Below are 13661 nucleotides of genomic sequence, written 5' to 3'. Positions count from 1 at the left end.
TCCACCACCTCTCTGGGCAGCCTGTGCCAGGGCTCTGCCACCCTCACAGGAAAGAAGTTCCTCCTCATGTTGAGATGGAACTTCCTATGCTCAAGTTTGTGCCCGTTACCCCTTGTCCTGTTGCTGGGCACCACTGAGAAGAGCCTGGCCCCATCCTCCTGACACCCACCCTTTAAGTATTTATAAGCGTTGATGAGATCCCCCCTCAGACGTCTTTTTTCCAGACTGAAGAGACCCAAGTCCCTCAGCCTTTCTTCATAAGAGAGGTGTTCCAGTCCCCTCAGCATCTTGGTAGCCCTTTGCTGTCCCCTCTCCAGCAGTTCCCTGTCCTTCTCCTGCTAGCCTCTACCCAGCTCTGTGCTCTTAACCGTGGGATCCGGTGAACAGCTTTAATCCCCTGAGAGATACAAGAAGAGACTAAGAATCTCTGCTCTACAAACTGCCCTCGTGCCTAGCCTTGCTACAGACCATGCTTGATCCTGCAACGCAGAAATCCCGCACCAGCACTGCCTCACAGCAGCTTAGAAGACGCCAGATTCTGGCACTGATAGAGGAAAAGCAAGGGTCAGTCTCCTGGGTCGCTGCAGCCTACAGGAAAGGGTAGATGTGCAAAGCTGACAGAGTTTATATTTAAAAAGTTGTGTCCAAAGAGCCTGCTAAGACTGCAGATTTTGCTTTCGTTTGCTTTTGGAGAAATAGAGCGCTCCTTTAATATATAATCAAGTGAATTAGCAACACTGCTTCAAATACCACAAGCCAAACGACCACGACAGCATCGGTCCAGATGTTTTACAGCTGGGCAGGGGCTGTTTACCGCAGGGCTGGGTGTAGGATTCCCAATACCAGTCGGATTTCACTGTCCTCCACCCCAGCAGCTCCCCCGCACCTGGCCCAGGCGCTGCCACAACAGGCTGCAAATCTCGGCTCCTTTCACCGGGGCGTGTAGGATCGGACCCGTATCACAGACTGTTCGGGGTGGCGTTTTTTTTTTTTTTAATTAAAGTGTGTTACAGCTCGGTAGATCCGCAGCCCCCTAAAATTGGCTCCCCGGGGAGCAAAACCCGCGCTCGAAATAACTCTCCACAAAAGAAATGCAAGTTTTGTCCTGCCTTTGAAAGCTGGGCGGCTGGAAGGGGAGGAGTCGTGGCTGGAGAAGTGGATGTGTCTTTTGGCAGCTGGGCCCTCTCATTACAGGAGCAGAGAAGACGGAAGAAGGCAACTCCCAGTATCGCTCCCCCTTCCCGGTCCTCTTCCCCATCCCACCGCTGTAGGATCTCCAACGTGGCACTGTGGGGGCTGGGAACGCCGGCCAGTCCCATCGCGCTTTGAAATCGCTCCGTAGCCACAGAAATCTCCCCCTGCAACGCAGATCGGCCCCATTCCTAGCAATTTCGCCCTGGAAAATACGTTCACGGTCAAGATGGAGCCGTTCGCTGACATTTGGGTAGATTTTACTCATTTTCCGCACATTCACATCCTGAAGCCCCGCGGATTTATTGTGGCCGTCTTAGAGCAACGCACTCGGGATTGTGTTGCCTGGGGGGGTGTGAATTAGTGGTGTGGGATAGTTACGACAGCAGGAATAGGGGGGAACCTACATCTAAAAATCAGGCAAAAATTGAAATATCTTTACGCTGGGCTGCCTGTCCTCAAACACAAAGAACTGTTTTATTCAGCTCCAAATTCCCGTTATTGAGGCAAAGTCCTTTCAAAGGACCGAAGCGCAAAGCCCTGCGCTCGTGTCAAAGGAGTTTGGTGCTGGGATGCACTGAAAGAGGCCGAGATTAAAAGTTTTAGAGTTTATTTTAAATTTCACTAGGAAGGAAAAAAAAAATAAAAATAAGATCTTACATGGGAAGTAATTACGCAGAAGGGTTTGAAGGTGGAGCAATTCAGAGCCTGGCAGAGAAAACCAGCTGGCGGTGGAAGTTTAAAGGCGCTTTCCTCATTTCTCAGCTGGTCCATGCTGCTGGTACAGACCAGTAACGTTTCGCCGGCGTATCGATTGTTTCCTACCCGCAAATCCATTTTTTTGCCATGGCAACGTAGTAAGAAAGCCAAGATTGCGCTATAAAAAACCCCGGGGCCACATTCTGATCACTTACTTATGCAGACACAAAGCCAAGAAAATTCCTCCAAAAGTACACGAGGGTACACGAAAATAAGGTGCTCGAGGTACTTCAAACCTCTCTCCCCCACTGAATCCCTCCCAGAAGAGAGCTGATGGCTGAATATCACCGCTGTGAAGCCATTAAGACAGTTTAGGCATCTTATCATTAAAAACCGCGGCAAAAGGTACCTGCTGGAATGCGAAACGCCCAGGGAAGATGTCAGTTGGAAACGTGTTTTGTTCGGGTATTTCTTTCTCCACGCACACTGCTGAAAAGCAAAAAAAAAAAATAAAAATAAAAAATAAAATTGAAATAAATCACACAGAGCTAGAAGCCATCAGGCGTCCGGAATGACTTCACGCTCAGCACCCAAGAGGTCGCCCCGTGAGTGAGACCCTTTTGGTGCTTTTCCCCTCTAACAGCTTTCGTGAGATTACACCGCCCGGATCAATCCAGCCCTAATAAAGGCTATGGGGACCGGGCGAATGGGACAATCTTTCGCACAGCCAGAAGCAAACACCCGGTGACCGGGACAAACCTCCCGTTATCTGCTACCGGGGTTATCAAGGTCGTCTTGCCACAAACCGCGCCGTGAGCGGAATCAGCGTAGAAACACACGTTTCGTTCTGTTCTGAAGAGATCTGGGGAGCTGGTTTATTGCAGCTGGTGGAGAGTCTTGTACAGGGAGGGCTCAAAGACCTCCCCTCATTGAATCATAGGACCATAGAACTGCCTAGGTTGGAAAAGACCCTTCAGATCATCGAGTCCAACCACCAACCTAACTCTGACAAAGCCACCACTACCCCATGTCCCTCAGCACTATGTCTACCTGGCTTTTAAATCCCTCCAGCAATGGCGACTCCACCACTGCCCTGGGCAGCCTCTTCCAATGCGTGATAACCCTTTCGGGGGAAGAAATTTTTCCTAATATCCATCCTAAACCTCCCCTGGCGCAACTTGAGGCCGTTTCCTCCTGTCCTATTGCCTGTTCCTTGGGAGATCAACACAGGTGTGGAGTCATGGCATCATCTGAATGGTTTAGACAGAATAAAGATGTCCCTTTTTGATGCCGTCTTCTAGAATTACTGGACTGATGCTGTGTGGGGGCATGGACAGTGGAAAAACGCGATGATCCGAGTGCAAGGCACTTGGAAGATGCTGACTCAGGTCTCTGAGCAGAATATTCAAAGCCAGAAGACCATAGTTTTCTATAAAAAGAAAACTGCTCAGCCCCCTGCCTTCTGAAGGAAGCAGAGAAACTTGCAGACCAAAACCAGCATCAAAAAGGGGGTAAAAATGAAATTACATGATGATTAAAATCAAGGGAACCATAGAATGGTTAGAGTTGGAAAGGACCTTAAAGACCATCCAGTTCCAGCACCCTGCCCTGGGCAGGGACACTTCCCACCAGCCCAGCTTGCTCCAAGCCCCATCCAACCTGGCCCTGAACCCCTCCAGGGATGGGGCAGCCACAGCTTCTCTGGGCAACCTATTGCAGTGTCTCACCACCCTCACAGGAAAGGATTTCTTCCTAATATCTCATCTAAATCTCCCCTCTTTCAGTTTAAAACCGTTGCCCCTTGTCCTGTCATCACGTTCCCCGATAAAGACATCAGTTAAGACGCAGACGTCAGTTAAACAACACGAAGAGGCAGCATCCTCCTGCTAACGTGGTAACCATCAGTGAGGACGGTGCTTAATTCCTGCTTAATACCTAGAATATCACTAAATCCCAAGCTTGCCATTAAAAAAAAAATAAAAAATCCAATGCCTGCTTAAAATGTGACAGGGTTGAAACCGAGCGGCGTTCAATACTCGTGACTCAGCGCAGAAACTTCTCTGTGGCACATACTTTGCTGGGAGCGAGCGCTCTCAGCCAGGCAGTCTGGCCTCAGGCGACGTCAGCATTTAACTCCTTCAACGTTACTTTGGGGCTCCAAATATTTGCTGCCATAATGCCTTTCTAAACTGCGTAAGTTTGCTAGACGTGCGGATTTTTGCCACCGTGTCATGCTCCAGTGAAGAACAGACCCCAACAGACCTGCTTATCTCACACCTACAGTGCGGGGGGGGAAATTTGGAAGTATGGAAGATGCGATGGGTAAGGGATTCCCCGCTCCACCAGCCCAGCTGCTGGGGAAAAGGAGAGGTGGGTGTCAGTGCAGGTGGGGAGATGGATGGAAAACCAGTGTCTGTGGAACGAGAAGCTCAACATGAGTTGTCAATGTGCGCTGGCAGCACAGAAACCCCCCCACAGCCTGGGCTGCATCCCCAGCAGCGTGGGCAGCAGGGCGAGGGGGGGGATTCTGCCCCTCTGCTCCGCTCGGGGGAGACCCCCCTGCAGTGCTGCCTCCAGCTCTGGGGCCTCAGCACAGGAGAGACACGGAGCTGTTGGAGCGGGGCCAGAGGAGGCCCCGGAGATGCTGGGAGGGCTGGAGCCCCTCTGCTGGGAGGACGGGCTGAGAGAGTTGGGGGGGTTCAGCCTGGAGAAGAGAAGGCTCCAGGGAGGCCTTGGAGCCCCTTCCAGTCCCTCAAGGGGCTCCAGGAAAGCTGGGGAGGGACTCTGGATGAGGGAGGGGAGCCATGGGACGAGGGGGAAGGGGTTTCCGCTGCAAGAGGGGAGATTGAGCTGAGATCTGAGGCAGAAATTCTTGGCTGTGAGGGTGGTGAGCCCCTGGCCCAGGTTGCCCAGAGAAGCTGTGGCTGCCCCATCCCTGGAGGGGTTCAAGGCCAGGTTGGACGGGGCTTGGAGCAACCTGGTCTGGTGGGAGGTGTCCCTGCCCGGGGCAGGGGGGTGGAACTGGATGATCTTTAAAGTCCCGTCCAACCCAAACCATTCTGTGATCCAGCAATATGAGGAAGCTCTCCACCCGCCTGTAACTTGGCCATCAGGTCCCTGCAGCGCAAATGCAGGTCCTCTTGGGTACCACCGAACGGGGAGGGAAGTTTCAGATGTGGCTTGAACCAGGGGCAGATGTCACACATTCGCTGCCTGCGACTGCTCCCAGCGCGGCTGAAGCCCTTTGCAACCCCCCCGACTTCATGAAGGATTAAAAAAGAAAATAAATAAACCACCGGCCTCACGCACCAACAACCATCCAACCTCAAGAGGTGCCAGGAGGGGGGGGGGGGGCGGGGGGAGGGGGGTCAGAGCCCCGTAAAAATGCAAAAGCAGCGTTTTGGCTTGGGAGAGCCTTCCACAGCCCGGCTGGGAGCAGGCAGGAGGAGGGACAAGGACAGACCAGGCGTGTCCCCCCCCCGTCCACAGCCCTCCGGACCCCCCCCTTGCAGCAGCAGCGGGCCCTGCCATTGGCGGCGGGGCCGGGAGAGCTTTATCGGATCCTCCCCTTCCTCTCCCTCCCCAGGCGTGGTTTTTGGTTTTTTTTTTTTTGGACTTTTTTTTTTTTTTTTTTGGAGAGGGTTTTTTCCCAACTTTCCAGAAGTTTCTCCCCGGCCCCTTATATACCCCCTCCGCGGGACGGCGAGGTGCACAGGGCGACCGAGCAAAGCAGAGCCCCGGCCCCGCCGAAGGTAAAGGGATGGAAGGGAAGGGGGGGGGCGGGGGGATGGGGTGGTAGCCCCCGGCTCGCAGGACCGCTGCCAGGCGGGGTTGTGGCCAAGCTGAGATTGCGGCGGGCAGCTGGGTGTTATTTTGGGGTGCTGCATGCTGCTGGCTGGCCCCGTAGGGCTGGAAAGTCGGGGGGGGGGAGGGGGGGGGGGGGGGAAGGGGGTGCATGGGCGGGAAGGGGGATGCATAGGGGAAAAGAGGTTGTATGGGGGAAAGGGGGTGCATGGGATAAGGGGGATGCATGGGGGGGAAAGGGGGTACATGGGATAAGGGGGGTGCATAGGGGGGAAAGGGGGTACATGGGATAAGGGGGGTGCATGGGGGGGAAAGGGGGTGCATGGGATAAGGGGGGTGCATGGGGGGGAAAGGGGGTGCATGGGATAAGGGGGGTGCATGGGGGGGAAAGGGGGTGCATGGGATAAGGGGCGTGCATGGGGGGGATAAGGGGGGTGCATGGGGGATAAGGGGGGTGCATGGGGGAAAAGGGGGGTGCCGGGCGGAGGACGCACGGGGGGGAAAAAAGGGGTTGTATGGGGGAAAGGGGGATGCTTGGGGGGGGAAAGGAGTTGTATGGGGGAAAGAGGGGTGCACGGGGGAAAAAAGGGGGTTCTATAGGGGGTAGACTGCATTGGGGTGGGTTTGGGGGATACGTGTAGGGTCCAGACTGCCCCACAGCTCTGTTTTTTTTGAAGAAAAGACATTAGAAGATTTCGCCCCACACACACACACACACGCACCCCCTCACCTCCAGTTGGCAGTGAAGCTGCCACCCTGGTTTTGGCACCCGGGAGAAGCTTTCAGGGGGTGAAGAAAGAGAAGAGGGGGATGATAAGGGAAGCACCGACTTGGTCCAAGTGGTCCTGGAGCAGCCCTGGCTGGAGAAAAACTCCAGCCCCTGCTCCCGCCCAGCCTGGGAGCCTCCGGGACCCTGGCCACCAGCCCAGCGCGGGAGGGAGAGCTCTCCCTACAGCCTCCCCGCCACCAAACTGACTAACCCTCTCCTTCTCCTGCCTTAACAAAGTGTCACGTCCCTCCGGTGACACGGAAATGGCCTTTTGCTTGCATTCCTTCATCCTGGGGCTTTGTCTTGGTCAACGGGAGAAATACAGTCCTCGAAGGGCTGCGTGCTTTGGAGGGGGTGCGTGCCTCTGGCTGGCTCTCGCGGGCGATGGCATCTCCAAATCCTGCCGGGAGAGCGGGTCCCCGACACCCCCGAGGAGGTCTGTGGGATGCCACGTTGGCACAGGGCGTCCCCTTGCAGGGCCGGGCTGTAGGAACACAGGAGAGGATGCTACTGGCTGCGTGTTCCCCTAAATTCCCTCTGTTTTCACCCCGGGTTATGAATTCTCAGCTGTAATCCAAGGATGGGCAAAATTTCTCTGTCTCGCCGCCGCGGGATGCGTCACCCATCGCAGCCCAGCCAAATTTCTCGCCAGTCTCTGAAGTAATAAACCTTTTTTAGGCTGAGGATGTAAGCGGCACAGGCCGCCCATTGCTCGCGAGAGAACTACTCCTTGTATCTGTTTTCTTTCAGAATGAAAAAGGCAAGCGTTGACCTCACTATGAAAGAGTTTCAAGGTATCTTTAGAAATAAAAGGGAAGAATAAAAAAGAAAAAACCCTCAGATTTTAATGCTGTCTGCACCTTAAAAAAAAATGTGTCAAGGGCAGTTTTGAGCCTGTTGCACAAGTTTTTGCTCTTAGGTAGCCGGGGATGGCTCTTCCTTCCAACGGAAGGCTTGCTCCCGAAAGGATTTTAGGATACAAATTGCCTCCCTCTTCGAGGCTACGTAATTCCCACTCTGGCAAAGGGTCCCCGGTGCAACTGCGCAGTCTCTTCCCTTCGGGCTATGTGCGTGTTTCCTTCCATATGTAATCCCGGCGGGCCCTTCGCTTCCTGCTCTGTTCGCTTTAACCCTGACGCTGCCCCATCGCAGCCCTTTCTTGTTTCCGCACACAAGGAGCGACCTCCGAGGTTGGGTGGGAGGAGAGGACCAAGGAACGCAGCTCCGCCATAGCCTTGGGCACGATGCAGCCTGTCAAGGAAAAGCTTTAGGTGTGAAGGTGAAATTTAAGCCCTGGGGATCTGCCATCAAGGAAGGTTTGCTGTGAGCAGCACGAAGTCAGGAGAGATGGAAAGTCTAGGGACAGGTTACGGCCTCCAAGGCAATACGGGGTGAGCTCCAAAAAGCTTTCAGGTACGGCGTTTAGGACTGGTCAGTCTGCAGATTTATCGAGGGTAGTAGCTCAGAGCCCTCACTGGGGATGGTTGCACCCACGTTGTGATGAGATGCATCTACCTAACGCATGAACATATTGGGAAGGGGCTTTGCTGGAGGAAAGGATGGGTCCACCACCTTCCTCTGCCCCGGTACCTCCCTGGTGGGGCTGTACAGGCAAAATATAAGAGCTCACCAGACAGCGTTGGATCTTCTCAAGAGGCCTCCTCTGACTTAGGTTGGTGGAAGCTCATGTGCTCCATCTAGCGTCTAGAAAGCTGAGTGTTTGGGAACAGAGCTGGGGTCCCCAGAGAGGACTGTCCCTGTGGTACAATGGCCCTGGATGGATGGGCAGCACTGTGCTACATGGCCCTTGGGCAGCAGAAACATCCCGCTTTGAAGCTTTTCCTGACTAGGGCAGAGGTCTGACCTGCTACTCTGGGGACAAGAATATGTGTTGCTTTCTGTTCCCTGGCCCCTCCTTAAATCATTTGCTGTAGATGAACATATATAGTAAAATCGCTGAAAAAGGAAGTTTTCATTTAAAATGCACAGGCTCTGCATGCCAGAGTGCAGCCTGGTCTCTTGAAGATTAATTGTTGCCCAGTGTGGACTTGGCATTGTTGTACCCCAAGCGAAGCGTTGATGCTCTATCACTGGAGCCTAGAAGTGGGTTTCACTGGAAGAACCCCTGGGGTCTCTGAATTCTCCAGGATGGGCTTGACTCATGGTGAGCTCTTCTTGCCCAGCAGGTCCTCAGAGGTGGCTGGTGCTGCCGAAACCATGTGGATTAGTCTGGTGCTTGCCTTCTGCGGCCTCGCTGCAGCCGTGCCCTCGGAGGACAGGAAGCTGAGCGACAAGGCAACGACGTTGGCTGACCGCAGCACGACGCTGGCCTTCAACCTCTACCATGCCATGGCGAAAGACAAGAACATGGAGAACATCCTGCTGTCCCCCGTGGTCGTGGCCTCTTCCCTCGGCCTCGTGTCGCTCGGGGGCAAGGCCACAACTGCCTCCCAAGCCAAGGCAGTGCTCAGCGCGGACAAACTGAATGATGACTACGTGCACAGCGGGTTGTCCGAGCTCCTGAACGAGGTCAGCAACAGCACAGCCCGCAACGTCACCTGGAAGATCGGCAACCGCTTGTATGGCCCTGCCTCCATCAACTTTGCCGACGACTTTGTGAAGAACAGCAAGAAACACTACAACTACGAGCACTCCAAGATCAACTTCCGAGACAAGAGGAGCGCCCTGAAATCCATTAATGAGTGGGCGGCCCAGACCACGGATGGGAAACTCCCAGAGGTCACAAAAGACGTTGAGAAAACTGATGGGGCCCTCATCGTCAATGCCATGTTCTTCAAGCGTAAGTTCTACCTTCAATTCTTGATACAAGCCACCCAAAACCTAGTCTGAGCTAGGTTTTGGCAGCCCAAATGGGAAGGCGAACACTGAGTGCGCTGGAGGCGTGTTCTTTTTTAGAGCGAGTAGTTAGGAACCGTGTATGAAATGATCACCCATGCCCTTCTCTTACAAGCTTTCTCTCTTCTGTAGCTCACTGGGATGAGAAGTTCCATCATAAGATGGTGGACAACCGTGGCTTCATGGTGACCCGTTCCTACACTGTGGGAGTTCCTATGATGCATCGCACGGGTAAGTTGCAAACCTCCTGCCCCACGTCAAGACCAGCTGGAGTTACACTCACTGATGCTCCGTTAACCCGGTTTTCCACCAACTGCTTCCAAGATTGTTTTGCCTCACGGGCAGAAAGCGAGCGAGAACAAAGCAGGGTGTGCTTGTTCTGCTGATTCTGTCTCCGTGTGAGCAGAGAGGATCCACCTCTACTCGATGGTACTTAGCTGTTAGGAATAAATCCTAACTCATCACGCAAATGAGAGCCGCAGTTTTGAGTTGTTGCCAACTCCAGTAACGCTGGGCCAGGTCCCAAAAGAGTGTTCAGACTCGCTTCCCTGGCTGGTCAGGGAAAGTCCAGGGTGAATTGACAACAAAGTTGTGGGTAGATTTGCCTCTGCTCCACATCTCACCATTTCCCGCTTCCGATTTCAAGGTCTCTACAATTACTATGATGATGAGACAGAGAAGCTCCAGGTGGTAGAGATGCCACTTGCTCACAAGCTCTCCAGCATGATCTTTATCATGCCAAACCACGTGGAGCCTCTGGAGAGGGTTGAGAAACTGCTGAACAGGGAGCAGCTAAAGACCTGGGCTGGCAAGATGAAGAAGAGATCAGTGGCCATCTCGCTGCCTAAAGTCGTCCTGGAAGTCAGCCACGACCTTCAGGTAAAGGAGGTCTTTAAAGAAAACAGTTGGGCCTTACAGTTCTTTGGGGTGGGAGAGAAGATAGTGGGACGATGCCCGCCATCCTTTTTCCAGCAGCTAGCCTGACCATGGCTGGAAAGGATTGTGCTGTGTCGTCTCTGGGAGGGTTGCTGACCTCTTTTCTTCTCCTAGAAACACTTGGCTGATCTGGGCCTGACAGAAGCCATCGACAAAACCAAGGCTGACCTGTCAAAGATCTCTGGCAAGAAAGACCTTTACCTGTCCAATGTCTTCCACGCTGCTGCTCTTGAATGGGACACAGAAGGGAACCCTTATGATGCTGACATCTACGGCCGAGAGGAGATGAGGAACCCCAAGCTCTTCTACGCTGACCACCCCTTCATCTTCATGATCAAGGACAGTAAAACCAACTCCATTCTCTTCATCGGCAGGCTCGTGAGGCCCAAAGGGGACAAGATGCGTGATGAGTTGTAGTTAGTTTTGGTTTCGTTTGTTGGTTTTGTTTTTTTTTTTTTCCCAGAGCTTTGGTTTGTGTGTTTTTTAGTGGGGGACTTCAAAAAAGGGGAAACACTATTTTGTATCCTTCTCGAACTATGGGTGCTATTCAGACCAGGGTGCATTTTTGATGAGAAACCAGCATACACTTTACCTCACCCCAAAATACTTATTGCACAAACCCACCTCCAGAGAGGAACAAGGGCAGCCTGGCGCGAGAGGGTCACCAGGAGTGGAAGGGAACTGGCATGCACTGTCTCAGCCGCTGGCATCCTCAGCCAAGATGTTCAGGCTGATGCCTAGCTCTAGAGTTTAGCCTCCTGCTCGGTACCTTGCTGCTGCCCATCAGCCCTGCGAAGGCACAAGCCCTCCACCTTTCCATCTCCAATGCTTCTGCACGTTGAGCTCTGCCGCTTTTCTCCCCCTTGGCTGTGCTGTGCCGCACCACACCAGAGCTGCTGTGGTCACTTGGCAGTTGTTCCTTCCTTCTCTCTTCTATCATTGGAGCACTAAGGGACAATTCTGCGATGCAGTCCTCTCTATAGCCCTGGGAGCAGAGCAGGACTGTGACAGCACACAAGGACGGAGATCGTATGGAGTTGTGCCCTTCTGTCCTGCCTAACCCTGCTTTGGATGACTGTTAGGTGCTTCAGCCGCAGCAGGTCATCAGTTCCTGAGCTAGAACCCTCGCTGCAAAGCCAAGCGCAGCTTTCCTCAACGCTTCACAGAGAAGTGACTTAGGGGTGTCAGCAGAGAGGCCAAAGAGCAGATGGGCTTCTAGAAAGATAATCCTGAGGGCCCTTCAGCACTTGCATGACAGAAATGGCTGGGCTCCACCCCTCTGGGCATCAGCAAGGGGGCTCCTGGGACAACATCTGGAATTAAACATCCCATACCAGGCAAGCGGAGGAAGTCCACTTCTCTTGGTGCTTCTGCATCAGCACATAGGGCTGGCAAAGAGACAGTTACCTCCCTGAAGGTTCTCCCAGTTATGACGAGGGCTGGTAGGTAACAGCTCCCAGGGCAGGCTAAGGGACTTCTGCTAGCTTCTCACGGGGAGGTGGATCAGGCTCGCTTCCGCTTTCTTCTTTAAATACAAAGCTTTAGAGCTGCCGTTACCTGACTTCCTAACGACTCTCTCTCTGAAGCTCCTCTCCTCCGTGATACTTCAGCTCCCTGTTGGCTGACCTGGGTAAGGGCACGCTGAAAAACAAACGTATTTATACTTCTACTCGTATTTATGTCCGATAATTAGCAAGATTCACAGCCCGCTCCAGCCTAGACTTGGAGGCTATTCCTGTCTTCTTCTCTTTAAGGGATATCATCAGGTTAAAATACTATTTAAAACTGGTAGGATCCCATGAGCATTGAAGCGTGTGTCAGGTAAGCCTTGCTACGCACTGAGAGACATCATAAAGCAAGTAACGATAAGATGATTGAAATGAGAGAAATCTGTGCATTGCAATCTAAGCGCCAGTTACTTGGAACCAGCAAGGACAGCGATTGCGTTGCTCTTCTTCGTTTTCCCTGCCAACGTGCTTGCTGTCGGGTTGCTATGTAGAAGCCCAATACTGCATTTTCTCAGACCGTACACAGGACTATTTCCATTTATTTATTACTAAAGTCTCTTTATTAGGCGTTTCCTAGAAGCAAACACAGCAGCTTGCTCCCCCGAGTTTGACCCAGCCATGCCTTCTCCAGGTTTGCAAGGTTACACAAGTGCAGAAAAGCTCGTCTGCCCTAATTCCTATCCAAGCCAGCCGGAACAGGGGATTCTTCTCCTTAAGCCTCTTCCCAGATCATGTTTCCAGGTGCTTTTCCCCACTGCGTCGGGAGGTAGGAGGCCATCCAGAAGGATGTACCCAAATGCACAGGAAGCCTAACGCCCAGTGTGTATGCGAGACAGGACCCGGTGAATCGGCGCACTGAAACCCACACGCTGTAGCACGTTATGGAGGATGGTGGGGGGGGGTGGGTAAAAGGGGTGGGCAAGGCAAGAACACACTGTGGGATATTGTGAATTATTTGCATCATGTGGATGCAGGCGTCTGATGGCTTTTATTGTCTGTCCTTCTACCACACAGTGACAGTTGTATAATTTTGCAATAAAACTTTTTTCAATGAACCTCAGGCAGCCGTAGTCCCTTGCAAGGTTTGGGTGGAGACAATACTCTTTACAAGGTGCTCAGAGAGGTTCCTTGCTATCCTTAAATCTAATATACCTTTCTTAATCGGGTAATTAGGGACAAAAATTACACTTAATACACAACAGATGAATTCCCATGTCAGTCATGGGAAAGGAACACTGTTAGCAGGTCGGCTTCTCACTTCACTTTTAAATTTTTCTCCTGAAACTGCAAGAATTCAGCATCTTTACCTTCATAGGTAAAGGACCTACTGCCCTGCCCTGCCATTTAACAGAGCAGCAAATGGCTGTTAAAATAGGGCAGCGTAGGAATAAGAAGTGCGCTGTCAGCCACAGGGACCAGCCTTCCCGAACATACAACCCAAAGCTTCTCTAGCTGGGATCCAATCAAGGGAAATGGAGGAAAAAGATCTTCAAGAACCTGCACCATCACTGTGTCCTCACAGCTAAATACGCCTTCCACAGCTGGAAAATCCAGCAGCATCAGACCCTGCTGGCCCCGTGTCCTTCGACTGCTGGAAAGGGGTTAACCCGCTCTCCAAGGCATGCAACCTTCTGCCACTCGGTCACAAGCAAAGCTAAAGCCTCGCTCTTTTTTTTTCCCCCTGTGCCAAAAAAAGCACCTATCTGGGTCGGGCAGGCACACACGTCCGCTCCTCCCAGCTTGGAAAAGCACCGGGTGGTTGTCAGATCACAGTCTTTCACTGCACAAAATTACAGAAGCCATCTCCAGCACTAACCACAGCAGCCCAGGAACACCATCAACAGCAATACTGAAATAAGTTAAAAGCCTTCCAGAGCTCCTGAGCTCGTCCTACCCCT

The 13661-nt window shown here is 52.7% G+C and overlaps 1 protein-coding gene and 1 long non-coding RNA gene across 4 annotated transcripts; one reads left to right on the top strand and one right to left on the bottom strand.

The window, feature by feature from the left end:
* Positions 1-689: 689 nt before the first annotated feature.
* On the bottom strand, positions 690-6595 carry LOC141737515 (uncharacterized). Its single transcript, XR_012585196.1, has 3 exons — positions 6425-6595; positions 2300-2379; positions 690-1396 (listed from the first exon to the last, which is right to left on the bottom strand). It is a non-coding gene; the product is annotated as an uncharacterized LOC141737515 (long non-coding RNA).
* Positions 5316-12817, top strand: SERPINH1 (serpin family H member 1). Of its 3 annotated transcripts, none has more exons than XM_074572287.1 (5): positions 5316-5642; positions 8647-9263; positions 9452-9550; positions 9966-10198; positions 10370-12817. In XM_074572287.1, the coding sequence occupies exons 2-5, from the start codon at positions 8681-8683 to the stop codon at positions 10670-10672; spliced, it is 1218 nt and encodes a 405-aa protein (XP_074428388.1). In that variant the 5' UTR covers positions 5316-5642; positions 8647-8680; the 3' UTR covers positions 10673-12817. The 3 variants fall into 3 exon arrangements, with proteins under 3 accessions (XP_074428388.1, XP_074428389.1, XP_074428390.1); XM_074572288.1 differs by having other exon boundaries at positions 5318-5642; positions 8650-9263; XM_074572289.1 differs by lacking the exon at positions 5316-5642 and adding an exon at positions 7219-7257.
* The last annotated feature ends 844 nt before the right edge of the window (positions 12818-13661 follow it).

Source organism: Larus michahellis, chromosome 1, assembly GCF_964199755.1.
Source record: "Larus michahellis chromosome 1, bLarMic1.1, whole genome shotgun sequence".
Classification (NCBI taxonomy): Eukaryota; Metazoa; Chordata; class Aves; order Charadriiformes; family Laridae; genus Larus; species Larus michahellis.
The sequence above is the reverse complement of the archived record's forward strand: the minus strand, read 5'-3'. Positions and strand labels throughout refer to the sequence as shown.